The sequence below is a fragment of the Corvus moneduloides genome, chromosome 2, assembly GCF_009650955.1.
Source record: "Corvus moneduloides isolate bCorMon1 chromosome 2, bCorMon1.pri, whole genome shotgun sequence".
NCBI lineage: Eukaryota > Metazoa > Chordata > Aves > Passeriformes > Corvidae > Corvus > Corvus moneduloides.
In genome coordinates this window covers 27,039,128-27,067,016 of record NC_045477.1, presented here as the reverse complement: position 1 = coordinate 27,067,016, position 27,889 = coordinate 27,039,128, and the positions used below count along the sequence as shown (strand labels likewise).

General features: G+C 41.6%; 1 protein-coding gene across 9 annotated transcripts in view; it reads right to left on the bottom strand.

Annotated features, from left to right (window-relative positions):
- Positions 1-27,889, bottom strand: part of ST3GAL6 (ST3 beta-galactoside alpha-2,3-sialyltransferase 6) — a 42,910-nt gene continuing 15,021 nt past the window's right edge. For 3 of the 9 annotated variants that reach the window (XM_032098618.1, XM_032098623.1, XM_032098615.1), the window contains exons 2-11: positions 23,157-23,256; positions 22,333-22,413; positions 20,991-21,068; positions 18,772-18,875; positions 17,648-17,711; positions 11,785-11,880; positions 11,202-11,388; positions 10,015-10,152; positions 6,333-6,485; positions 1-4,628 (exon numbers count right to left, since the gene is read on the bottom strand). In XM_032098618.1, coding sequence (XP_031954509.1) covers positions 4,548-4,628; positions 6,333-6,485; positions 10,015-10,152; positions 11,202-11,388; positions 11,785-11,880; positions 17,648-17,711; positions 18,772-18,875; positions 20,991-21,068; positions 22,333-22,413; positions 23,157-23,245 — 1,071 coding nt within the window. In that variant the 5' untranslated portion in view covers positions 23,246-23,256 and the 3' untranslated portion in view covers positions 1-4,547. Of the gene's footprint in view, positions 4,629-6,332; positions 6,486-10,014; positions 10,153-11,201; positions 11,389-11,784; positions 11,881-17,647; positions 17,712-18,771; positions 18,876-20,990; positions 21,069-22,332; positions 22,414-23,156; positions 23,257-23,463; positions 23,683-25,036; positions 25,961-25,996; positions 26,038-27,889 lie in introns of those variants that run through there. The other 6 variants (XM_032098624.1, XM_032098617.1, XM_032098621.1 and 3 more) reach the window with 5 other exon arrangements.

The following is a 27,889-nucleotide window of genomic DNA, read 5'->3' as shown; positions in this document are numbered from 1 at the left end:
CACTGTCTTTAACAGTTTATTCACAGGAAACAGTTTATTCACTCCTTCCATTTGTAGCATTCAAAATTTCACTTGAAACAACTCTTAAGAATTCTTCAAAATACAGGTGGCACTTTAAAGGCACATAAAACTTAAGACAAATGGCAAATAAAATAAGCATTTCCCAATACCAAAAACATATGCTGAGCTTTGTATGTTCTTAAAAATCAGAGTCCACTTGAAAGTGAAGGCATTTATGCTACCTCCCAGGGCATTGTTAAAAAGGAAAGTATGGCATTGGAAACAAGAAGTACCACGCGCTAATTAAACACCAAAGTTGTGATTCTGTATTATTATCATCTATATAATCACTGGAAATGTCATTTAGTAGCGTATTTTAGGCACTCTCAGATTCATATTTAGTGCAATAGTCTGTGACTTCCCTCAATTATTACAGCAGAGGAAAAAACAGTTTCCTAACAGAAAACAAAGAAACCTCCTGAAAGTCTGAGCCAAACAGAGCTTTCAGCCAACATGTGTCAGTCATCCTGCCTGTTCTGTGCATAGTTTGAGATCTTAGAGCTGGGTCTTTCTGACAGTGCGGCATTCTGAGATGGGTGGCAGATAAAATGCAAAAGCACCTTTTCTGTAAGATGATGCTGTCTAGAAATTCAGCAGGCTGCTAGAGAACAGGAGAAAATAAGAAAGGAGGAAAACATCCAACTTCAGATAGAAAAATGATGGGAGACACTGGGGACCTACACAGTTACACCATTATCACACACAGAAATAAAGCTGGCAGCACCCTGGGATTCAAGACTAGCAGCTTCACTCCCCATGTGATAAAAAAAACCTGGAGAGCTTTTAAGGGGAAGTTTCAGTGCAGAGATTTCATTTTCAGGAATGGCAAAAAGGGAAAAACAAAGTCTTAATAGCAGCGCACTCTCAGAAACGATCTAAATATTTGGTGTTAGCATTATTGTTTTATTCTAAAAGCCCCAAGTCTTTGGTACTGCAAACACCTGTGAAAACGTGTGCCCAGACAGAAGAGACACTGATCTGTGAGCAGTGCTGAGAAACACACCACACATGGATGTTCCTGCCTGAAGGAAGTCAGTGCCAAAGCAAGACCTGTCCTCGAGGCAGAGTAGCAGCAATGACGTGCGTGAAGCAGGTGGTGGAACAGGGCTGGTGTACATGGGATCCTACAGAACATCTTGTGGGGAGAAAAGTTCATTACTTGGCTCACTGCTTATTATTGAGGAGAAAAACTACTGGCCTGCAAGCTGGGCTTTCAAAAAAAAAAAAACTCAAAAAACCAAAACTGAATACCCCAGGGTTTATCAGCAGCATCAGCTCTTGGCTTGGTCCCAAGGGAACAGGTTTCGTTCAAAACATTTCCCAGTCAACCTGGAACAGTAACTGTGATGGACTCAACATCTCTGCCAGGAGCACAGAAGTGGGGGAAAAATATCCCTGGAAATACTGCTTAATTTGAAAACTAAGTCAGTCATACAAATGGGGAGGCTTATTAAGAAATAAAAAGAAACAGCTGATATGGATAAATGCTTGTAGAGAGCATATTAAATTAAAAACATCACTTAAAAAAATATTTTGGGGAGGCCAAAAAGCTGATGTGGCAAAAATAAAATAGACTAAAGGGATTTTTTTTTTTTTAAGTACAGGGAGTTTGTGAGACACCATTTGTTTGCCATGAAGCTTTTTTTTTCTTTTCAACTATTTTGTTTGTTCTGCTACAGTTAGAATCCAAATCCCATCCTCCCACAAAAAGCAGAAAGCCTGCTAGAAAAATTAGGAGAAGGAATCAGTTTAGATTAGTGGGAAAAGCATCTCTGGAGATGAAATAAAGTGGAGAAAATCGCATCTTCAAAAGCAGAGCTCCCTACTCACTTCCTGCAACTGGAGACAGGGGTGGAGAAACACAGGGATGCAGCCTGCACCATCACAAGAACTCTCTTCACAGAGTCTGGAACAAATTCAGCAGCTACCCTGGAAAAATGTCCTCCTGGACAGCATACTGCAAGATGTTACATGGATGCAGCTGGATTGTGGCAGCAGCCACTGGCAGAGTCAGGGGCCCCAGCTCTAGAAGCAGCTGTGGATTGTGAGGGTGAAGGGGCAGCCCCCCACTTCTGCCAGCCTCGGCTCTCAACACAGTCTAAGATCTACCAGTGGCTCCTCTGCAACAAGAGCTTGGAGAACACTGCTATGTCTGCAAAAAGCCTTGCCACAGCAGCTTTTTCACGTGGAATTACTGTTATCAGGAGTTTATATCACTGTAGGTCTGGGGCTGCAGAATCACATACAAACCTTTTTAATTAACTGAAGTAACCAGTAGAAAGAAATGCTGGCAGAGACAAAGACAGTACTGTCACTATTTTCTTACGTGAAGCCCCACCTGTTTGGATTCAGATTTTCAAGCAAACACGTCTTCAAAGTCCCAGGAAAAAATAAATACAAAAAAGTAAGAGCCAGTTGGTGAAGAAATTGTGGTTTCCTCATTTCCACCACGAATCACCTGTTCCAGTCCCCCAGGACCTCCCACGCACTCCCCTCTCCTCCACACTCCCACCTTCCACGCTGCACACAGGTCTGCAGCTGCACCCAAGGGACACGCAGCTGACAAGACACCATGGCAGCGCCTGTCCCTTGATGGGACACACCTGCATCCTTCCCCACCCCATGCCACAGATTTTTCTGACATCTGGAGTTATTTCAGGTATGTCCAACTTGCTTGAAATAGACCAAAGCTCAGGAATCCTTGGGTGAAAACACAAGCCTCCTCCCCTTCAGCTGTGGCACCTCTCCAAATCATACTGCCCTCCCTAATTCCCAAATGGCAGAGCCAAGGAGCTATGGAAATGAGCACTATGGGAAGGTGGTTGTGGTTTTTGTTTGGTTTTTTTTTAAACACCTACTGCACCCCACAAGAAAGGTGACTCTTTGGTTGCTTCAATGGTTATTCCTCTACATTGCTGCAGCAAAAAAAAAAATTGTGTTCAGTACTCTCGCAATCCTCAGCTTCTGTAAGTAACAAATACCATGGTTTGTGTTCATACTGCAATTGTTTACATTACTCCTAAACATACTCCTATATAATTTTATTTAAAAGCAACAAAGATATTTCTACCAACTTCAAGGATTTTTTTTTTAAGTGGACTTCTTTGTACTTTCTCTTCAGGTGTGATTGATAATCACAAAATCTTCCAGCAATTCTGCTATAATTAAAATAAAAACTTTATATACGTGCCCTGTGAGAGAACTAGAACAGCATATTGTTGTTGACAGTTGTCAAGTGCCTTCCTAGGCAAATTTAATTTATTCACAGGCTTGTCAGAGACAAACCAATAGAGGAAACATAAACATCCCTTTAAATGTTTCAATTAAAATCTCGAGTAAGTTCCCACTCCTAAATTATTTAGTTCAGCCACACACTTTAAACTTGAATGTCAAGACAGAAGAGGTAAACAGATGCCGAATGATAATTCAGCTGAGGTACATCCTGGATATTCCCCACCACAATCTACTGCCAAAGATGGGAGTATTCCTTGCTTGCATTGATGCATTACAGCATCTGAGGAAGGAGATTGTCCTCGTTTGGGAAAGACCACCTCAATTTTTGAGGAGCAAACAAAATAACACATGAGCTCCTGTCCTGAAGAACTAGGACTCCAACAAGCATTGACTCTAAACTCAGGCATGAACATCTCTATCCCAGCTCATGTTTCTGTTGTGGTCTAGGGACTGACACGTAGGTAGTTCGGACAACTCTTCAGTCTTCATATTCCTTCTTTTTTAAGTCAAGCAACTGTAAAATTTACTGGATGCACAGCACAGGGAGTATGATTTTTCCATAAAATGGATACAACATAAGCATTGTCAACATCAACACCAACATCTCCACAAATCAGACAAAGGAGGCAGAGTAGTAGTTTGCCTTTGGAAAAGGCAGACAGAAGTTCAGAGCTGATGGTCAGTGCAGAAGCTGTGGCTGCTTGGCTGAAGGTGGACATCCTCTCCTCAGGAGTATGGCAGAACAAAACCTGTACAGTCTGTATGTTCCCCGTCCTCCAAAACACACAGTAATGATTTAGATGCATAGTTTTAAAGCCGTTTTCATACAACAAGACAGTCACAACTTTACCATCCATCTACTGATTAAACACTGGTCACCTCAGTCTCTTGACAGTGGAACTCTTTTGGAGGACAATATCAGAAACAAAGGTATTCCAGAGAATTAATAATTTGGAAAGAGTTCTCACTGATAAGTAAGCGATGTGCATCACATTTTTATGTATCCCTGATACTTTCAGCTGAAAGTTTCATGGTTTTCCCACTATTAAATAGCTTCACAGAAATTCAGTTAACTCTGTTTGCAACAGTCCATTACCCTCAGGCTCAGAAGCTTTTGCCTTGGTGAGGTTTCTGGGCTCTTTTTAAACAGTAAACAGTTATGCTGCACTTAAAAAATAAAAATGTCATACAAAAAATAAAAATTTCTCAGATCTTGAAAATAGTGATTGTTCTTTGTATTTTCCATTCAGCTTTCACGTCAAATTGACCACAAAGTTCTTGTCTATAAGCTTCTTCAAAAATTTCTGCTCGGCGGTGATGTTGTGATATTCATTCTAAAGAGATGTGAGGGAATAATAAAATAAATTATAAAATCAAATTATAACCAGCAGCATCCCTTGGCTATTCCTTTCTATTACCTGTGATACTTGGAAGATGCTAAGAACAGGAAAGGTCTAGGGAAAAGACTTCTTAGCAAAGGCTTAGCCCAGTTTCCCAAGAAAACAGGTTGCTCAAAACTAGATTAGGTATTTCCGTAAGGACACAACGAAAAAGGATGATCCTTCGGTGGTTAAGAATGGGTGAGATGTGGTCTCACAGAAGTCCTTCCATTATTAAGCCTCCCAACTCCTCACCCTGCTTATTCAGAACAACTACTGTGTAACCACATTTACAGCACAAGCAGTCAGAAAATAAGTAATTCTCAAAGCTCAGTGCAGGTTCTTCAAAAGCACATCAGGCACTTGTAGTTCAGATGCATCCTGCCAAATAGTTTCAGCAAGCCCAAACCAACCCATCTTCTGTGCTGTATCCAGATCCTGGATACACAAGAGACCACTAAGCTTAGTGGAGGGCAGCACAAGGAAAGTAAATTTACTTAAGACACTGAATCCCATAAATTAAAATGAATATAATACGAATACTGCATAGAATATTATACATATGTAGGATGGTATTTACAATTTAATGTCACTAAAAATCTAATGGGAACATTTTTGTTTAGTAGTTTGTTCCTTTGAAGTTTCAAGATTTTAGGAAACTTATGGATATCTATTCAACTAATGATCAACCTTATTCAAACAGTGTATATTGTAAAAAAGCACCTGCAGAGAGGAACCTCTAAAGGAAGGCAAGTTCAGTGTCAGAGGAAAATTATCTGAGAACTGCAGGCATCTAGGAGCTCTGAAAGAAACATGAGAGGCTCCTATGGGCATTGTCTCTACCCTTCCTCTTCAGCAAAGGGAAGAAGAGGAAAATTGTACCCATATGTTCTGGGCAAATGGAAAAGAAAACTTCACACTGAGGTGAAGGGCTGAGATGGGGTTGCTTGGAATACAGAGCTGAAGGCAACTGAATACAAGAGCAGAGACATGAAAGAAAACAGAGGTATGGCCATAGCAAAGCAGCAAGGAGAATGTTTGCCAGCCTGATGTTTGCCAGTCTCCTGCTGCTCCCTCTCCTGCTGAGTTGTGGCTTCCCCCTCCTGGAAGCAGTTCCTTCTCTTCCTACCTTCCTCCAAGACCTGCTTTCCTTTTCTACTTTCAGTTTCCAAAATTCAGTTCTTTTCCTATGCAAGACCTATACAAGTTCACAGGCCTTAACTCCTACCATTACCCTTTGCTCTTCTTTCTGTCTTTTAAGCAGTCTGACAGCTGTGACATACGGTACAAGCAGGCGCCAAGGAAAAAGAGAACATGAACAGAAACACCACCACTTGTGTGCTGACAGTGCTAACAAAGACACCTCTAGGACAAGAGCTGTACAGCCTAAGGAAAACACCAACTAAGCAAAACACAACACACAAATGGACATGTCATGCAGACACTGCAGAATATGGTATAGCACAAGGGACACAAATATCCGTATCTACATTTTTCAGAAGCAGAGAGGAAGAGATTCAAGCAACACTAACCCACAAGCAGCTGAACGAGGCTAAGGTGGGAGGCCCTTCTGACCTGCAGTCCATACTTTTATCTATATTGAATTGCCTTCCCCAGTTACCAGCTCTACTTCCCTCAGCACAAACAACTGTTAGTTACCTGCATCATCTGAGACATGGTTTCATTGCCATAGTAGTGCAAAGAACTATTTCTGTCAGTGAAGTCGTACTTGAAGCCTGCCAGGTGGACTTCATGGCATATGTGAAATGCCAGTGTAATGGCAATTAGCCCAGTTGTTGGATGCTTCGGTTTCTACAACAAAACAAAAAGAGAACACACGCATAAATACCTGGAAGCTTGATGGGAACACTGAACTTAAGAACAAAGACAAGGGAAATCAGATCAGCCAGCCCGGGTCTTCTACAGATGTTTGGTTTCAGTTTCATGCCCTCCTGTCTCTAAAGGAACAAGGTACTGCCCCCACAGGTTTCCCATGACCAGGGTGTCTGTCATGTCAGCCTTCCCTGCGATTCCTCGGTTTCTAGAGAGGGCTGAGCCCACAGTGCAGCCCTTCCCTCCAAACAGGCATCAGGAAGGTCTCCCCATTGCTCTGCTCAGCTACTTTCATGAAACAGGTTATGCTTCACTACACTGGAAAACAATTTACAACCCCCTCAAATTTGACTGAATTACAAGATGTGTTCAGAAGTTTCTAGATGATGGAGACCCAGATGAACAGAACATGATATGCTCCAAATTTTCATAGCACCAAACTAAAAAAGCATGAATGCTAGCACTACACAGATTTGACTGAATTTACATTTTTTCAAAGCAGGGAAATTCCAGAAGAATTTTGCTTTAGACCTTCCCCCGCTATCCCCATTAGAAGAAATAAAACTGTAAATAAAATTATTTCTCCCTACAGTAAGTTCAGAAGTAAATGCAATGTAAAATAAAGAGCATGGCATAAATAGGTTTTAAACGTGCAAATTAATAGCACCTAACCCAAAGTCAGAATTTCTCACAAAAGCACAAAAGAACTCAATGCAACCATCTGCCCTATCTTGTGCTCAGATACATGACTTCTTTTGTAGCAGCAGAGGCTAATATGATCTGGGGAAGGAAACAAGGCAAGCTTTATTAGAGAGGGATGAACTCTTTCACTGGACCAAGATGAAGCTAAGGTGAAAAAGTGTCTCCAGAAATGGACAAAACTTTCAGGCACCAATGCCTTTTTTAGATAAAATAACATGAGCTATATATGCTCTCAGTAGCTGCAGTCAAACCTCCAAGTTGAGCAGAAAATCATGGGATTTTTGAACTCTGACCCAAGGCTCAGTTTGTCTCTGAAAAAGAAGCAGACAAACCAGTACCAGATAACTCTGTACATAAAAATGCAGATGCACTCTCTGTATTTCTTTGTATCATATGACAACACAAAAATCCCCAGGAAGAAGTTACTATTCTCAGCTCTTTTAAGCCTAACTGAAGTCACAGATTTGAACTATCACCTTTTACGGAGAAATTTCTGGTACCTTTATGTAACTCCTGGAGTACTCCAGAAATAATATCTGCTTAAAATGTGCACTATGCCCAGAGCTCCTGCTAGTTAGCAAAATAACTTTCTGCCCTAGGGGTCCAACATCATAAACTTAGTGGTGACTCTGTTGCAACATCCATACTAAACAGGACTCCAAAACTATGGCAGGAATGCTACATGTCAGGATTAACGCTACTTGGAAATATCAGGAATATCACAGGTTGTAACTAGCTCTGTTCACCTTTCTCTATCATAAAATTCACCTAAAAAGAATATAATTAAAAATCGAGTACTTTCAAAAGGTACTATCATGAAATATCCAGATATCCTTGGCCAGTAATTAAATTTTTTCAGCCTATTTAATGGAAATGGGCATAGCCCTGGAATAACTCCACAACACTTTCTGAGTTTAGTGGTGCTGCAGCAACACATCTGATTTTATTCTTGGTTCTACTAAAAATCAGAAATGCTTGCTGGTTATGCACTAATGTGCACACTGAGAACATGAGACTGGTTTAATGGAAAAGGCAGGGACAGCAGGGAAAGCAACAGTGGTCACTGGCATCTCCCACAGGCCAAGGTGGCTGAAGCACAGGATAGTGAAGGCAGCACCAGCCCTGCCCAGGGACGAGCAACGGTACAGAGGGCTCCAATGTGAGACTTTCCTGCCCATGGGAACCCCTGTGGTGTGATCTGCAGCTTAACCAAGCTGTGCCAGGGCCACTGCAGATGTGCAGGCTCTCACTGCAGATGTGCAGGCTCTCACTGCAGACGTGCAGGCTCCCAGCCACAGCCCACCTCCGAGATGGGAGGAAAAGGGAGGAAGAGCATGCTTGAGATTGATCATTGCTGCGCAGGGATGAGGGACTGCAAAACCCCTTGCATGAAGTAAGTAGGATATGGAGGGAGCAGAAGGGGGCTCCAGGCATGGTCACACTCTAACCCCCACTCTGTGCAGGGGCACCCAAAGGCAGGAGGAACAAAGGGTGACCAACGGGCCTGTGACTCCATACCAGCTGACACCACACACATCTCTGACTCACTGACAGCACTGCTTTTAACGTCTACTCTCACTGACAGGGCAGCCCTGGAAGAGTCAGGAGGCACTTCTGGATCTATGGAGGCCATGCACATTCTGTGGCCATTTAGGAGATTAGTTAAGCATCCAATTACTATGCTGCTTTCTTCCCACCCTCAGCTGAGAAGCTGAAATGCCACAGAGCCCCAAGCAAGCATATAGCCAAAATGGCTATTCCAGTTTGAGAGTTAATAAGGGAGAAAAAAGCCACTATTCGGCCGAGAAAAGAGAAAGAAATTTTAGGAAGAGGCACAGAACCTACCCCTCCCCACGCACACCAAAAAAAAAATCCACTCCCTCAAATATTAGAAAGAGTAAACCAGAAAAAAATTGTGGCAGATACTCCACAGTGACAGCCTGTCAGACATTTCCACACGTGTCAGTTAGGTGTTGATGAAGTGGGGATGTGACCCCAGTAAACTGTACCTGTGCTAAGCAGCACATGCTTGATCCTGACTGCATGAGGGAATTCTCCAGCTTGAAGCTTTACCTTTCATCAAGAACATTTTTCAGTCAGGAACTGATAATTAAAATATATTTTAATGTCCAAATTGCTGGTTAGCTCATTACAATGCTTGGGATCAAACCAGTAAGCACAGTGATGCTGCCAGACATTCATCACTAGCACAGGGCTGGAATATCCTCTATGTTCCCTAGTCATTCCCTGGCCCCAGGAGCGTGGAATTGCAGCAGTGTCAGAATTACAAGTTTGCTGGAGTTTTGGGGAGGTTTGTTTGTTGGGTGTGGGGTTATTTTTGGTGTTTTGATTTTTGGGGGAGGTTTCATTGCTTGTTTGGGGTTTTCTGTCTGTTGTTGTTTTGTGTGCCTTGGTTTGTTTTTTTTTTTTTAATAAACACTGTAAAACACCCAACATTCAATAGCTCAAAACTCCGTATTACTTCTAGAAGCTCTTTGGATCTGTCATGTTGCATTACCTGCCCATCTTTCCCAGTTTTGTAAAAGACATTCTGTCTGTCTGGAAAGCAGTCTCATTTCATACCAATTACAGAATCCATAAAAAGGTATTTTTGGCACATGAGGCTAGCCACTCTCTTTCTGGATTCCATTTTCTCATCTTTTTTAGGCACCATCTAAATGGCAAACTACTTTAATGTGAACCTAAAAGGTTTTCCACATTACAGTCTACTGTCATAAAGATATAATTGCCTCTAAATACAAATTTGGTTGCACAAAACTAGAAGGCACAAAAGAAGAAAGCATACCTCCTTCTTAGGAAACCTTGTTGGGAAATGAAGCCACTCATAAGCAGTTTTCCTGGTGATGCTGGGATCAAGAATCCTGATTTGACTCGATTTGTAGATCATATTCAGAGCCGGTTTCTTCCAAAAGCCCTTTGCACTCTGTAACAGGCAAGTAAATATGCATTTTTGACAGCTGTAAACAGTTGAATTCAGTTTTGGAGCAACTCTAACCAGAGTGAACTCCAAGGGCATGAGGTTAAAGAAGAAGAGTGATGAAACCTCCCTAAGTTCAAAAACACCTGCTCCTGCAACAGGATAACCCACTGCGGCAGCAGTGGCCAGCTGGCTGGAAAACAGCTTTGCAGAAAGGTCCCTGATGGATAACGTACCAACAATATGCCCCGGAGGCAATAAATGCTCCTATGTGCTGGCCACATGAGCATGAGCATAGACAACAGGCAGACAGAAGTTACCATTCTCAAGCACTTTGCCCTTCTGCAGTCCCACAAATCCTACGCTGGGCTTCCCTCTGCACAAGAGAGTGTGTCAAACAGCAGAAGGTCGCTACATCAGCCAACGGGCCAGAGCTCACAGCAAACAAAAAGGGTCTGAGGAGGCTGGGTTTGTTCAGCCCATCTTCAACTATCTGGAAGGGGTTTAGAAAGATGAGAGATCAGACTCTTCTCAGAGGCACACAGTGAGAGGACAAAGAGAAATTCTCTCCTGTGACGGTGCTGAAGCACTGAAAGAGGGTTTGTAGAAATATCCTTGGAAAGACACAAAATTTATCTGGACAATGCCCTGAGAACCCGGCTTTAAACTTGGCCCTGAATTAAGAAGATTCAAAAAGATTTTGGACTTAAGACCTCCTGAGAGAGATCACTTTCAACATTATTCTGCAATTCCTCCAAGTGCACAGGGTAAAATCTGAAAAATGTCTGGAGCACGCATGTTAAAGTATCAAACAACACTAGGGAGAGGACAAAAACGTATTTCCCAGAGGTAAACTGCTTTGTGGTGAGGAACTAACCAAATATGTGCATTAGAAAGAAAACAAAGCATTTTTGGAAAAGGTATATTAAATAAACTGAGTAGGAGGAGATCCAGTGCTCCTCTCAGCTAGGAGCACTACTGTTAAAAGCAAACACGTATTTCACATGAGAGATGTGTAGCAAGATGAGCCAAGGCGCAAGAATAATTGAACTCACTATTTTCTGACCACCTAGTATCTCCCAAAGCCACTTCAAATCCCGTGGCTTGAAGACGATGAGAACAACAGTGGTATTAGGGTCGTAGTGGATGGGATCTGAGAAGATGGATTCCGGGTAAGAAAGGCGGAAGGTTGTCCTTCTCCCAACATCCTCTTCGTACCCTATCACCGGGCCATTATTCATTCTGCAGAGGACAGAGGCACAGAGACATCAGCGACTGCCCTGCCCATGTTCCTACTGTGCAGCGGCTGCCACACGCATTATTAGTCTGCGGGACAGACACTGTGTCTGGGTACAGCAAAGCTTAGCAGGCCAGCATTTACTTATCACATTACATAGCAGATGAGCAATTATCAGGTGCACTCACCCTCTAAACTCAGAGGGATCAAGCACATATGGGAACTCTGCCAAGGTGGTTTAGAATACAATCACATAATTGCTTACCGTGTGTCACTTGAGCAGAAAGCAAGCCTTCTGATTTGGCTCCAACACAGAAACTAGAGAAGGGCAGAGAGAGTACCTGCCTTGGACAATTACCAGTTGCTCCACGTACACAAAATGAAAAGGAGATAGCATTTACCTTATTATGACATCGTATGAGTCAATTTTCTCCCCTAATGTCTTATTTCGAAGTACTCCTCCATTACCGACCACGACACACCGTCGACAGGCAATGCTGTGGAACAAAGAGAAGTTTTAATATTCTTGACTTCCCTGGCTTCATATTATTAATGATACTTCTGTATGTTAACTGTCCTGTTTTCTAAGTGAGGTCCTGTTTCTTTTACAGCCCTTGGCCCCTACAAAGCAGGGGGGGAAAAAAAAAAAAAAGCATTGTTTCAGGGACTGACTAAGTCAGTAACTGGCTTCTCTCATGTGAAACTGTTTTTACACATCTCCTTTTTCTAGTGGTTTGGTGTTTAAGATCACCTAGCCAGATGGTGATACGAATGCCATTGGATAAATTATTTTCCACAGTCCTTCAAACTTGTCCCAGTCTGGAGGAACCAGCCAGGACAAAGCATGTCTGGAAAAGCTAACTCAATATTAAGGTGCTTCTGCAATATTGTACAACTCCACATCTCCAACACAAGCTAAAGCAGCAAGATTTATGTTCACAATTCACCTTACAGGCCTATTAACTGATCATGTGAAAAACCTTAGCCCATGACATGACAGCTCTTCAAATGAATATGGTGTGGATTTTTCCTCCCTCTATTTAAAAGGTGCTGTCTAAACACGTTTAAACAAGTGACATGCATGCTGTCATGATGTAACAAGATGGATTCCCTGATTAAAAGTTGCATTCTCAGATGACCAGATTCGAATTAGCACCACTAGGTATATAAAATATCATGTGCTAAAAAGTAAGATCTTGTACTACATCAAATCAAAACAGTAATTTCAAATTTACAATACATTCAGAGATAAAAAGCATGCAAGAAAGGTATTATGGAGATGCTAAAATCATGAAAGTAAATTCTCAGGGTAAGATTTCCAAAGTTATCACAGGTTTTCTCAATGCTATTTTGCTCTCTACTGTCTTGTTTCAATGTTAGTAAAATGTGTTAAATAAAAAAAGAAAGGGGGGGCTCACAAATAGGCTTGCTGGGTTTTTACTCAAGTAATTTTGCCTTTTTAGGGAAGGTTTAAATCAAACATGTAAGACTGTAAACTCCTCCTTTCAGAGTAAGCACATCATTTTTTTGTTATAAAAACGTCTCTTTGTTTAGAGCAAAAGCCATTCAATTTGGCTGCAGCAGGAACAATGAGAAATTAAAAATGTTGGTATTTTCTTCAGACACAAGCAGGCTCACAGTTCACTGAGGATGAGTCACCTCACAGTAACACCCCACTCCCTTGGTTCTTTCTTCAAGTAAGAAAAAGGCTCTATGCCACTTCTTGCTCTACCTTCAGGACACCAAAACTGTGTCCCAAAAACCACTATAACCTGTATTGAATTCCCAGCATGGCACTTTATGCAGACTAATTAATGTCTTTCTCCTCAAACAGTCCAACCTGTTTTTTCAGCTGAGAGTTATTATTCAACATCCATGAAAACAGCCAGTTCCAGCCAAGACTGAGCAACATCTTAAAGTACAAAGCAGTTCCCTGCATTTCCTACAGAATTAACAACATCTGCAGAGATAGTTGCCTTTAAATATATATGTGTATATGCATACACACACACACACACACACATATATAGTGCTCTAAATGCAGCTTTCGGGGTTGGGTGACATGAAACAAGCTGGCACACCTTTCCCTACTGTTTCCTGAGCAGCTTAGTAGAAGGCAAGCATTCATAAAAAGACTTCCAGCTAATACTATAAATCATGTGACTTGGTATCTTGGAAATCAGAGGGGTGAAAACCTGTTACACCATCCTGTCCTCAGTATACTCATTCCCTCTACACCCCTAAACCCTTTCCCTCTCTACCCCTCTTGCTCATTCATTTTCCATTTAATTTTTCTACCTGGTTTGAAAGTATCTTAAGAAAGCAGGCTGATGCACACATGCCTCTTATAGTTTACAGCAGGAGTAAGAAAACAGAAGTTGCCCTTTTCCTGAATTATACCTTGTTACTTACAGCTATAGCTTAGAACTCAAAAGTAAGGAAGGAAAAAGGAAAACTGGATGAAAAAATGTGATCAGTAAGTGATGAAGGTGGAGTGAGGGAGAGGGGAAAAAAGCACAAGATTAGCATACGGTTGTATCATGTCCCTGGCATTTACTTTGAGGAGGCACTGCTTTTTCTGTTCCATGTAGATGAACTTACAGTAATTCCTTATTATATACCTTTCAGCTTTTCTAAAAGGTGATTTAAGACACTTCTTCACGAAGGTAACCTCTAGCAATTGAAATAATGCCTTCCACTCTAACATACAACTAAGAGCTTTCTCCTCTCTGTAGTCATGATGCAGCAGGACACACACGGCAGGGAGGGCAAAATAAAACAAGACTTTAGAGCTGAGCAACTGAGGTTTGCTCAGCTACAGAAGTTGGGTCGCTGTTCTCAAGTCAAATCCAAGCTGTTTTTTCTTACTGATGAATACAAACCAGATTTTGCTTATGACTAAAAGCTGACTAATACTACTTGGACAGACAACAGAGTGAAATTTGACGTTTGATTAAGTTTTTGAATTACAGTGCCCTTCATAACATGAATACTCAAAACCAAAGTTATCAGCTGCCATCAAATACCCAATAAAGAATCTAACATTAGTATTTCAACTTCTGAAATGGATAAAGTCAACAAGTAGATCAAATATTTCTGAAGAAGTGTACGTGAGTATAGTCAAACAAATTAAAACAACCAGCTTTTAATCTCTGTCAGGCTCAAAGTGGGCTGGCTCAAACAGGAAGTCTGGCACAAATGTGCTGTTTATGAACTGCCTCCTCCCCTTCCCCTTCCAGTATTCAAATGTCCTCAGTTATGATCCTAAATCTAAGTCCACAGTAGTACAGAGTCCACTAACAAAAATAAGCAGGGAGGGGAACTGTTTATGTAAAAAAACAACACAGTATCATAGAAAACTAACATATGACATAGAGATAAAAATATGTAGCTAGGCTGAACTGCATTTAAAGATTCTTAAGTTAAATAAACTGATCTGTACTTACTACAGATCACAGAAGTCAACATACCAATTTTCAGCAGACTGTTACTCCCAGATATTTTACCAACCTCACTGCTTTAAATTTCCTTTTCATAATGTTTTCAAATTAAACAACCCCAAACACTCACCCTTTCTCCAAGTAAATAAAATGACAAGAAGAGAAATTATTTCATATATCCTTAAACAGTATCAGGTGTGCTACAAGCAAAATGTAACAGATTGCAGTGTCCAGACGTTCAGCTTACGATCAGCAGCACAGTATTGACGCCAGTGAAAAATATTAAGACCTTGGCCTAACAATAGCTGTAGGAAAGGTTTGAGTGACAAAAGGATTGCCTTTATGTGTCAGAGATCTACTAAGAGTATAAATGGATCCCAATGCAAACACCATGGTAACTGATCTCCAGTGTCTGCAGGCAGTACTCAAACCATTGCTCCATTCAGGTGGTGTACAAGATCCTCAACCTCAAGGCCAGGCCTTGGCTTATGTATTTTGTTTATATGGTGAAATGCTAAAAGAAACATTTTCCTAGTCTATAAAAGAAAAATATTGCTAAATGGAAATGTAGCCTTTAGAGGTCAAAAGGTTTGCATCCTCCACATTCCACTGAAATTCTGTTTCAGTGGAAAAAGAAAAAAAAGATCTCAACTTCAGCTCCTTTAACACACACCCCCCCCCATAGCCAGTTGAAGAATGCAAATTATTTCCTTAGAGGTTATGTGGTGAAAGGAGGATGCAGAGGTCACATTTTGTTGACTCAGGATTGTGCAAATGCATTTGTAAGAATTGTTGAGCTCAGAATCCTTAGAGTACTCAGTGAGGAACTGAAATCACAACTGAACTGAAGTCAGTGACACTGTTCATTTCCAAACTCTTTGGGAGAGCTAGACCTTTACACAGTGAGAACTCGACCTAAGTTTGGAACATGACACTGTTTGGAAAAAAAACCTTTGTAGCTCACTCTGTACAGATTTACGTAAGTTGTACACAAATACAGCTACATAAGCACCATGGGCTTTGTGCTTATCTAGCCTAATACTTGTCTGCCTTAAAAAACGTTTATAGGGGAAATCTATTCAGCCAAGAAGGCTGAATCGGACAACAGCATTACAGAGCTGCCTAATAATTCTGCATTACTGGAAAATGTTGTTAGGATTAATTCCCAAAGCGTTTCACTGTTAAAAGCCACTGTATCTCAGTGAAATATATGTATAAAAACTCTTCCCTACTACAGTGATTCATGCCCTAAGAGTTCTGTACACAAAACCTGATGGACCTAGAAAGAATATATTGTATGAAGTCATTGTATTTTTGATTTGTTTATACTGCCTATTAAATAGTAACAGCTCTCATTTTGCTTCAGCGCCACTGAAGCGTATTACTTTTAATAAAATGAGGCTTACTTCCCAGAACTACTAACCATATCTACATCTCAGACTCTACATTCAAAGGATAAATACCAATTTCCTTATTTATCACCTACAGGACAGGCACTTCCATTTAAAAGGTCCAAACATCTCTGCTTTACAGCACAATGACAGCGCTGAACTTACGGTTTCAGGGAATTTCTAATACAACATTTGGCACTGTCCTTCTCCAGAAAAAAGAGCAGCTTCTGTCAGCCAATTCTGTATAAATTTACCCCATTATCACACTCTTGATACAAAATACGGAGTTTTAATTTTTTCCTTTTTTTTTTTTTTTTTTTTAAGACTAAACTTGAACATCCTAGAAACAGACTAAACACAGAGAAAGGAAGGAGTACAGTAGGGGAAAAAAAAAACCACAACTCAGTATTAAAACAAATTCTTAGGTTTGAACATATTCCACCCAAGTTTAATTAAAATGTGATCCTGACATTTGGCTTCAAGCAGCAATCTTGTATGATCTCTGTAATTAAAAAACAGAAACAAGTACAGCCAACCTCATTTGCATTCAACTCTATTAAGAAGTCTGTATATTAACATGGTAGCTGTCAGGTTGTCAGCCCATTTCCTAGACTGCAAATCTGAGGAGTCACCTGCATCACTTCGTAAACACAGGACTTTAGTCTACTTGCCAACCCTACTACACTACCTCAAAAAAACCCCAACCAAAGCCAAACAAAAAACAAGACACACAAACACAAAGACCCTCCAAAACAAAACAAAACCAAACCAAACCAAACCTCCTGGCAGATGTGGCTTCCAACAAGAGATTTAATGTAATTGATCTAATTTAATCTATCTAATCCATGGGAAGCAAGTTACCTAAGGCATGCTCCCTTCCATGCCACACCCTTCTTACTCCCCAAAGGACAGCCAGCCTTTCCTGTCTTCCTCGATCTCCCTCATCCACGAGGAGAGGAAGTTGAACGTACATAGGAACAAGGGTGTGCAGCAGCCAGCAGATGCAGAGGCACAGGGATATGCCCAAGATTTGTTCTGCATAGGAGACCTTGGTTTGCACCTGCTTATCTCAAATATTCCCTATCTTACACTGAGTTTGCAAGAGGAGATCACATTCAATCTGAGTGTAAAAGATACTACAGGAAGATGGGACTGCATTCAGCTGGCAAATTTCTAACACACTTCTAAAAGGATATCTCTAAGTGGAAGCTCCCTCAGAGAATAATTTTTCTTGCACGCTGGTGCTATGTAAGTGTAAAACCAAGCCTACTTAAACCTTGCAATCAGCTACACACTGCTTGGACCCCGCCAATCTGATCCGTGTCCTGACTAACTTGAGTGTATTCAGGATAATCCTGCAGACATTCCTTTTCAGGTAAGTACAAATATTAAAAATGCAACTAGCAGAAACAGCAGCAAATAAACCATCTCACCTGTCTTCTTCATTGGAAAGGCCACAGTTCTGCAGTCTTGAAAGCGCTAAACGAAAAAATTGCTCTAGAAAGAAAATATAAACAAGATTAATAAAAACATCCAGTATTTGCCAATACAAAAGTAAGTGTGTCACCCTGACAACAGTATTTTCACACACAGTAGTTTATATGCACTGTGCATAAAAGCCTCCAAGTAAGAACACTCAGAATTCAGGGCCACAGATCAACTAATGATGCTGAAGAAATTCAGATTTATCAGAGCTCCTCTCTGAGTTTTTTTCTGCCTCAAAATAGAAAACAGCCTGAGATTTGTTTTAAAAAAAAAACCAACAGAACTTAGTTACAGTAAGTAAGAACTGGAAGAATTTTCAAGACCTACATCCTAATTGACTTTGTTTTTTCTTCTACCCACCTTCAGCTGACACAAGAGGGTTCCTACATAGCCAGGGACAGTAACAGCATTACGGATCTTGGGAGAAGACATCAATCCAGCCTGTCCAAAGCTGGACAGAGGCACATTCCCAGCCCAACCCTGGTGGACAGGCTCCTGCTGGACACTCAATTTGCCTCGGAGGACAGATCAACTCATTCCCAAATGTAGTTTTCCTCAATGTAACCCCAAAAGTGCAGGAAAATGCACCATCCCTGTTACCACTGATGGAGGGCAAATCAGAAGTCTAAAGGCCAGACTAGGAAGATGCACTGTTCAGTGTTAAAAACTCTGAAATTGGGACTTCACAACGCTTTCCAAAAGGGTGGCTAAAGCCCTTAGGGTGTTTGGCCCTATTTACTCTGCCCTGACCAACACTGGCAGTGGCAACGAGCCAGCAAACCCTTTGCACAGGTCCAGCAGCCAGGCAGTGTCATCAATTCCCCCCTGCAGCTCCTGTGACACCTTCCCTGGCAGGAGTAGCCCGCTCAGTGTCCTGCTTTAGCCCCAGATGGCAAATAAGTAACACACAGCCAGTCACTCTCCACCCCTTGACAGGGAGGAGAAGCAGAAAAAGGTAAAATTTGCATGGAAAAGGAAAGAAAGAGGGGAATAAAATCCAAGAGATTCAGGTGGCTTTACCTAAGCCATTTAGGTATTTCTGTTTAAAATAAGGTACATGGGAAACACAAACCTGCTCTCTTTATTCCGTAAGGTAGTTCAAACTTATTGCTCCCTTGGAACTCTGCCACTCTGATAAAATCATTAGCGCACAGGAACGGGTATATTTTGTCAACACTGATGAAGGAAAAAGGGAAGAAGTTTCAAAAATCCAAATGATATACCTGCATAAGCTAGTAAGTCATGCAACTGCTTTGTAAAAAGCTCTTTTTATCCTACTATTACAATTTTTATCATATTATCATCCATTTTTAAAAGAAGAAAATCCATGAACACAGGGAAAGCAAGCAGATGATGGAAGAGGGGAAGACCTTGTAACAGAAAATACAGGCAAAGAGTGAGGCAAAAAGACTTGTCTATTAGTGCAATTTATATAGACTTATTAGAATTGTCATTACAATTGTGTGACTGAAAGCTTACACCACAAGACCACATATTTAAGAGAATACATAACCCAAGAAGACAGTGAATAACTTCAGGTTTGAAAAGTACATTATACAGGTAGCAAGGAAAGTTAAGAGTTATTATTGTACATGGCAATTTAATAAACAAGAACAGGATTTGAAGCAAGGTGTTTTAAATCGAAAATACCATCTCCTGATTTGAGCTGCTCTCCTATTCCAAACAAGTGGCACTATATGACTGTGTTGACATCAGTAAGTTGTTGGGGGCAACACAGGTATATCCATGCAGCAAAAAAGTATGGAGTTCTGATGTCCACACTACATGCATCTTGGGTATTTTATATTCTGGACTAACCCTAGTAGGGTCCCACCCCTAAGCAGCTGCAGCACATGGGCTGTGCTCCTGCAGTGCATCTTCTGGCTTAAGCAGATGTCTGAAAGAATCCCAGTGTATTCGCACCAGTGTATTCGCCACCCTGGGATGAGAAGCACGGCATGTGGGGATCACAAGGTGGTTTGCCTCAAAAGCACATTCTTCCTGCAAACTAGAACATGATGGCATGATCCCTTTTAAGTGTCAAGCTAAAAAAGTCACTTCTTTTGTCAAAAAACAGGAAGCACAGAAAAGGGATCTCTCATAGCAGGGAAGGGACTCTTACTGCCTTAGTGCCAAGTCCAGGAAAATGAGTGAACAGCAGACACAAACATGTCACATGCTACCATGCCCTTGGCTTCACCTTTGAATTAACTATGCACACACTCAGTGTACTCGCTGACTTTGTCATGATCCTGCATATTAGGTCTTAGATTAAAATGTTAACACAGAAGTATACAGTCACCAGAAAACCTAATGTTAATCATAAAACGCCCCAGTCAGCACATGCCTTGCTTGTTAAGAATATTAATAGCTGTTAAGAAAACCTTCTCTTTCAGTTTCCCAAATCAAATTCCTCATTCTTTAAGCTCTATGTATTCAGAACATACTAACAGTAAAAAGGGAAAAAACCCCAAACAACAAGACACTACAGCCCACACACCGAGAAATGTGCAATAGCTTAACTAAGCAAGACCAGCTAGCTTTGAGACATGATGCACTAAATACCCACATTAAATTTATTACCTTGCTTTGCTGTTCAGAAGCAGCTGGTAAGCTTAGACATAATAAATAATTTACCTACTGAGAAGAGATTCTTAATTCTAGCTCTTCCAGCTCTAGTTCCTTTCAAATAAGTAATTCTGTGAGGTTAGAAATCCTTTCAACCTCCCCAGGCTATAACCAAAGTGCACAGAACAGATCTTCAGCTCATGCAAACTGTCTCTATAAAGAAGCTACACAAAGGTGTGAGACTCTGTCCTAGCTGTGCACGTACTTTCTTCTTGCTGTGTACCTCTGAGTCCACTCCTGCCCCTTTGCTGAACACCAGAGCTACCCTGCTGCACCCAACACACAGACAGCTTGGGCACAATCCATGGGCAAGGGAATCAGGACCACCTCACTGGACCAAGAGCTAACCAAAACTCAAAGACTACAAGTCTGCTTTGGGTGGCACAGAGTTAATATGCTTCCACGTGCTTTAAAACCTGCAACAGCACTAAAATTATAGCCATGCTTTTTAATATACAAAAAGTACCAGGGGAAAAAAAGAAGCCATGGTGTCTCTGTGTAGAGGTTTAAGACTTCTTCAGCCAGGACCTGGCCTAATCTTTCCAAGCTTTCTCAGGGTGCTACTCAACATTTGCTTCAAAATGTGTAAATAGCCCAGTTCTACCTCAATCAGCACAGCCTTTCCTTCCCTTCCCTGCCCCCCAACTCCCACAGAAGACCCACCCCAGTAAAGATTCAAATGCTGGTTTCAGGAGACAAGTGTCCAACGCATTCCTCCTCTCCACAGCTGTAGGTGGCAGCCTGCAAAAAAAGAATTTCAAATAAATAGCAAAACCAGGAATGGGTAGCATAAACAAGGTAGGGACACTTGGACAAATCAATCAGTAGAAGCTGATTACTGAGTTAAGATCACACCAATATTTCATTACTCCCTGCCTCTGTGTTACAAAGATGAAACTTTCTTATTGCAGGACAATTACTTTTACTAGTAAAGGCTTGTATCTCTCACTGCTGCTCCAAGGGGGCTGTGACCTCCCTTGCTCAGCAAGTATCAAAGCAGGCTTAATCAGAAGTGAGAACTCAGGCCCACCTCCAGAAAAGCAAGACTCCTGGGCTCAATCACCCCTGCAGCCATTCCACATGGCATCCCCATCGCTCTCAGGGAGGAGACAAGAGTCTTGTTTGGAGAAGGAAATAGGGCACTTTAAGGAAAACGAGATTCTTTGGGGATAAGTCATTCCTCTCATAATAAGGCTAAGACCTGCACTTCTAAGCACATCCCCGACTTGGGAGATTTAGCCCAGTTAATCACAAATATGAAGCCCAGAAGGAAAGGTAAAGTTCAGTGCAAGCAACACGTGCCTCTGGGTTGCATTAAAAACAGAAGAATGAAATCACCACATTAGAACCACAAGCCAAAGAGACCATTAAGGTTAATTGATTTTTGGAACCTCAAGTTGTTATGTGAGTACTGACACTGAGAAAGCACCCTGTGAAATCTGTCAGCTGGCCACCTTGTTGCTTTCCAGAATCAGCCTCACAGATGGCATTTTGCAGGACAGCTTCAGAGAGAAGAGAGGTCTGCTTTCAAGTTTCAGCATAGGTGCTCATTAGTCCCACAAATCTAAGGAAGTCACAAGCACAAGAGCTGCCTATACATGCACTTGAACATGGCAAGTGAAACACACCTCTGGTTTAGTAAGTTTTAAGCACTGAAGTTGCCCTCCAAGCTGTGCTAACTTTATTCAGGTATAACTCAGAATTGCATGGATTTGAAAATTTTAAGCCAATGTCCTTCCAACAATTCACTGCTTGTTACAGACAGTTATTGGAAATGGCCATAAACATTAAACAAACACTGGAAACATGACATGGACAAATTCCTTTCTGACAGACAGCTTACCACTGTGTTCATAACAGGAACAGCCACTGGACACAGTCATACAATTGAACAGGGAGCCTATGGACAAAGGCTACAGATTTTAGCCTCAATCCCTCCCACCTGTCCAAAAACAAAACAAAACAAACCAACCCCATCACAAAAATACTCAACTGCTGAACTTACTGATTGTAACTGATTGTAACTCCACTAGTCACATAGGAAGGAGAAGCCCTCACAGAGGAAGTCTGTCCATAAAAGCTAATCCTGCAAAAAGGGAAATGTCACACAACATTGTGGTTTTCTGTAAAGAGAAACCACAACAGAAAGCTATTTGTATCATTTGCATACTATAAACAAGATAAAAGGAGCACATTAACCACTACTTTTAAAAACTATCACTTATCTTCATAATGCTCTGGTCAGTCCTGGTCACAGCTGTGCGAAGACCAATGGAAACTCAACTTCTTCAAGTAAGTGCCCTGAATTTTAGGTCCCAAGCCACTTGTCCTGTGAGCCTGGAGACAGTGAAGGCTCACTGCCCTCAAGGGCTGCTGCTAGGCCTCAACAAATTTCAGCTTTTCAAAAGGTGTTCCCTGCACCTGCAGTTATTCCCATGTGTGGAGAAGGCCTCTCTCATGTCACTTATCAGACATTTAATGGAACAACTAACACTAAACCCACATGGGGTGGAGGGAGATGTGGACACCTAATTTCTGCATTTCATGTATCTCCTCACCTGAACTGAGGTCCTGACCTCTCCATACAACCAGGCTAAAATTAATTACTATGTTTGAAAGTGACACAAGAGAACAGGTGACAGGACAGAACGATCATATTGATTCCCTCAGAGTACCAACAAACCCCAACCACAAAACACACACACAGAGTAGTAATCACTTATGATGATTACTAGTAAACACTTATGGAGTAACACAAGAACTCAGAGCCACATCTCTCATACAGCCAATGAGGTGCCTGCACTCTAAATGAATGAACCATCACCATACCAGTAGAGGTTATTTCTCCACAGATTTCCATGCAGGATACCATACATAACAGCAGCAGCCAGGATAAAAACCAGGAGAATTCGTTTCATGACTGATAAACCTGAAATACAAGAAAAACAAAACAAGAAACTGAAATGCAAGATGAATTAATACATGAACTTTTTCTAAAGCATCTGGAAACCTACACAAGAAAAGTTATTGTTATTACAGCCATTCTCTACCACCACAAGTCTGGCAGGTGATCGCTCCACTTTGGATTCTCACACAAAGACCCAGTGTCAGGAGATGAATGCTGCTTTGCACTTACCATGTGTGTGTACTCTGCACAGAAGCACGGGTTCATTCTAGGTTCTCTCTGAAGATATCTCAGAGTAGAACTCTCTTCTGTCCACTGGCAGCCCAAAGAAACCAGCTGGCCTTTATAGGTACCTGTGCTTCTCCTGTTCCTTGTGCCACACACTATCAGTTTCCGTAATTACACAGTTAAACAAGCACTGGCACAGCGCAGGACGCAGATAGGCTGATGCTGATGAAACAGAACAGGGTATGAGCTGTCACAAATTTCTACTGATTGCTGAATGTTCTTAAAAGTCCAGTTTTGACATTTAAAGATGCACTGAAACTATTTGCTTATGCCTGCACAGTCTTCAGCTCCTGACACAAGCCAAACTTCATTGCTCAAGCAACAGAAAAATGTTATTTTCACACATTACAAAGTGAGGAAGAAAAGTTAAGACCCCATCTGTTGAACTTGTGAAGCTATAGAAAAACATCAGAGAAAGTGTTCATTTTTCAAATAGAGTTTGCACCTCATTGCACAGTCTAGTGAAAGAAAAACAGAGAAATATCAGGAACTCACGTATCTGGCAACACAGACTGAAGGAAAATCAAGTCCTGTATTGCTCACATCTTACACAGTGAGCAGCCTTTTCAGTAGCTATGAATGAACTGTTGTTGGTTAATCTTGTGAAAGTCCAAAATAGCCATTCCAGCCACATATTACTGTGGAAATTTACTTGAGAGGTACAGCCTTCTAGTATTTCACTTCTCCCCCATCATGGGAAGCAGGGTCAAAGCACACAATGCATATATACACCTACTTGCCTATCTGTATTTTAAAGTGAACTGAACAAACAGCTGTCCAGCAAAACAAGCCATATCCAAACATACTACTTCATTTTCCAAGAGGAGAATCTTGGCCTCTATGGCTTGTTTTTATACCTTTTTAATTTTCTTTTTTTTAAAGTCCATGTTGCTTTTTAGTCTTTAGAGTTGCTGTTACTTTAACCAGCTCTAAGGCAAGAAAACTCAAGGTGGCTATGGTCCAAGTGATTTACAGCAATATGCTTTATGCTAGTAATATCCTAATAACTCATTTTGAAGGCCAAGAAACTACTAGAGAGCCATTTTGTTATTAGAAATTGAAAACCAAATTGCTGCCACTCACATTTCTGTGAGTGGTACCCAACAGTGTCACCACTACTTGAGTGCAACAACCCACTACTTCCTAATTCTTTTCCACTCATATCTTTCACCAGAATTTAATTGTAGCATTAGAGTGGTTTTAAAACAGTATCTACCAGTAACAAAGTCATGCAATGAACCAGGTAGAATCTATCAACCGGAAGTATCCTACAGGCTATCCTGCTCTGTTTTGGAAGAAATACTTCACAAGCTGCAGCTGTTGCAATTCCAATCTTTCAAACCCTCTTTGGGAAGTAGCACTGCCTCCCTTCAGCTCCAATTCCCCTGACTCTACTTGAAGGGTCACTGCAACTTAGTCTAGACAGTCACTCCCAACTTCTAGAGCAATCTCTAAGTTTTTGCAGTAATTCAGTGAGAGTCTTTCCCTAAAACTGCAAAAATAGAGGAAAACTCACCTACTGGGCTCAGTCAAGTGTCATTAACAGCAACTGGCTCATAATCTGGAGTGCCATCACAAGACACATACAGGACAACTGAGGGATCAGGCCCAGCAGCATAGGTTTATGAAAGGCAGGTCCAGCTTGACCAGCCTGATCTCCTTGTATGACAGGGTGCCCTACACAGAGGATGAGGGAAAAGCTGTGTATGGTATGTTGTATACAGAGTCCTTAGTAAAGCCTTAGACAGTATTTCCCACAGCATTCTCCTGGAGAAACTGGCTGCTCGTGGTTTGGATGGGTGTGCTCTCCACTGGGTAAAAAGCTGGCTGGCCGAGCCCAAGCAGGGTAGGGAACAAAGTTAAATCCAACTGGCAGCCAGTCAGTAGTGGGGTTCCCAGGCCTCAGCCTTAATGAATATTTTTAAAGAAAAGATATGGTCTGGACAAGGGGATTGAGTGCACATTGTCAGTTTGCAGGTAACACCAAGTTGAGTGGGAATGCTGATCTGCTGGAGGGCAGGAAGGCTCTGCAGAAGGATCTGGACAGGCTGGATCAATGTGCCAAGGCCAGGTGGAGGAGGTTTAACAAGGCCAAGTTGAACCCCTCTGTCTGGGTCACAACAACCTCATTCAGCACCACAGGCTGGGGGCAGAGTGGCTAGAAAGCTGCCTGGCAGAAAAGAACCTGGGAGGGCTGGTCAGCATTGGAAGAACATGAACCAGTGTGTGCCCACATGACCAAGAAAGCCAATGGCATCCTGGCCTGGATCAGCAAGAGTGTGGCCAGCGAAATGAGGGAAGAGATCACTCCTCTGTTCTCAGGAGTAGTGAGGTTGCACCTTGAACCCTGTGCTCAGTTTTGGGCCCTGGAGAAGACAGAGACTGAGATGCTGGAGCGAGTCCAGAGAAGGGCAAAGCTGGTGAAGTGTCTGGAAAAGAAGCAGCTCAGTGGAGACCTTATCACGCTCCACATTACCTGAAATGAGGTTGTAGCAAGGTGGGGGTCGGTCTCTTCTCCCAGGCAACAAGTGACAGGACAAGAAGAAACAGCCAACAGCCTCAAGTTGCAACAAGGGATGTTTAGGTTAGGTATTAGGAAAAAAATTTTCTGAAAGGGTTGTCAAGTACTGGTACGGAACAGTCTGCCCAGGGAAGTGGTTGAGTCACCATCTCTGAAGGTATTTAAAAGATGTCTAATGTGGCACTTGAGGACAATGTTTGAGTGGTGGATCTGGCAGTGCAGGGCTAATGGTTGGACTCCATGATCTTTTCCAAACTAAGAGATGCTCTTACTTACTTGAAAAACACACTGCATTCTGTAGCAGTTTCTCCCTTTCACTATTAGTATTTTTTAACCCCCTCCTGCTTTGAAAAGGTTTGCCAAAACATCCCACTAAAGTGAAACATCCCACTGAAGTGTTTATCTTTACTCCCTAATTCAATCAATGCAAACTTCAGTTAAACAGAACATAACAAACCAGCTCTTCAGATAAAGTAGCTAAATTAGCGACTGATTAAATTGCTGATTTTGCTGACTTCCATGTAAGAAAACCTTGCTGAAGAGTCAGACCAAGCTACAAAACAGAGAAAAGACAAGACAAAGAAAAGCAGCGCATAAAGGATCTACTAAAACCCAAAAACATTATTCATAACAGTATTATTCACAGAAGAGAAAAAAAGCCTGTTCCACTTGCAAAGTATTTGCAAAGATATTCATACAGTCTGGAAAAAAAAAAATCATTGAAACAAGAGAACAGAAGTCAGCATCATTCTTCAAACAGGATCATAAGAGACCTGTAACAACTTCCAGTGTTTTATGTAGGACACTCAGCCTGGCACACATGTGATAATGGGTCCACCCCATCTCCAAACAACCCATCATTAAGAGCGTACCTAACTTGGCCTTTAGAAACATAAAATGGTCTTTAATTATGTGTCTTCTCACCATCCCATCCCCCAGTGCCTGGCTTCATTCCGTGTTTGAGAGAAAGTACTGTAGCCAAGAAAGTCTTCACTAAGAAGAATGTCTTTCTTAGTCTGGTTTAGTAAACAGAACCATTGCCTTGTTTACAGAAGAAATTATTCTGGGTGCATTTTTAATGGTGACAGCATCTTCCAGCTCTTCCTTCCTATTTTAAAACAGCTGAGCATTGTAGAAAGTTAATCAAAGGAAAACAAACTCCTACTATGCAAATATTGCACTAGAAAATTCCCACAGTAGGAGATGCAAAAAAATAGGGAATTGAGAAGGCACAGTTCAGGTGGAAAACAGCAGTTCCGTTCTAGTTTATTTACTTCAACACAAGAGCCAGCATATTGATTTAAGCCCATCAACCCAAGTGACAGAGGCCATGGTTCCCTCCCTTAGGTCAATGTTAGTGAGAGTTAAGCAAAACAAGGAAGACAAACTGGAACGCAATTATTCAGTTTCCTCCACTTTCTTAAAGTCCTACAGTGATCTACACAATGAAAGGAACAAGGAACCCAGTATGACCGTGCCTTATGGTCATGGTGACAGCTGGTCAATTTTCTGACAGCAAGCAATGGGATGCATAAGTGCTGCAAAAAACTGATGGGCATTTTTTAACAGTAATCTAAGCTAACTTCTGTGGGTCAGCTTCCTACCTCTCCCAGAGAAGAGAGTTACAATTACAGAATTAGACAAGATTGACTCTGTTATGGTACTAAGAAGACCTGAGAGATCAGCCTCCATCTCCTATTGACAGACAGATGCCCCTAAGCTCCCATGAACCCACCAGAAAGACTCATTTGGGTATATGATCTATTAACTATGTAAGACCTGAGGCTAATATTTTCTTCCCTTGGTGGAAGCAGGGAACCCCCATCCTTGACAGAGGCACGATCATTC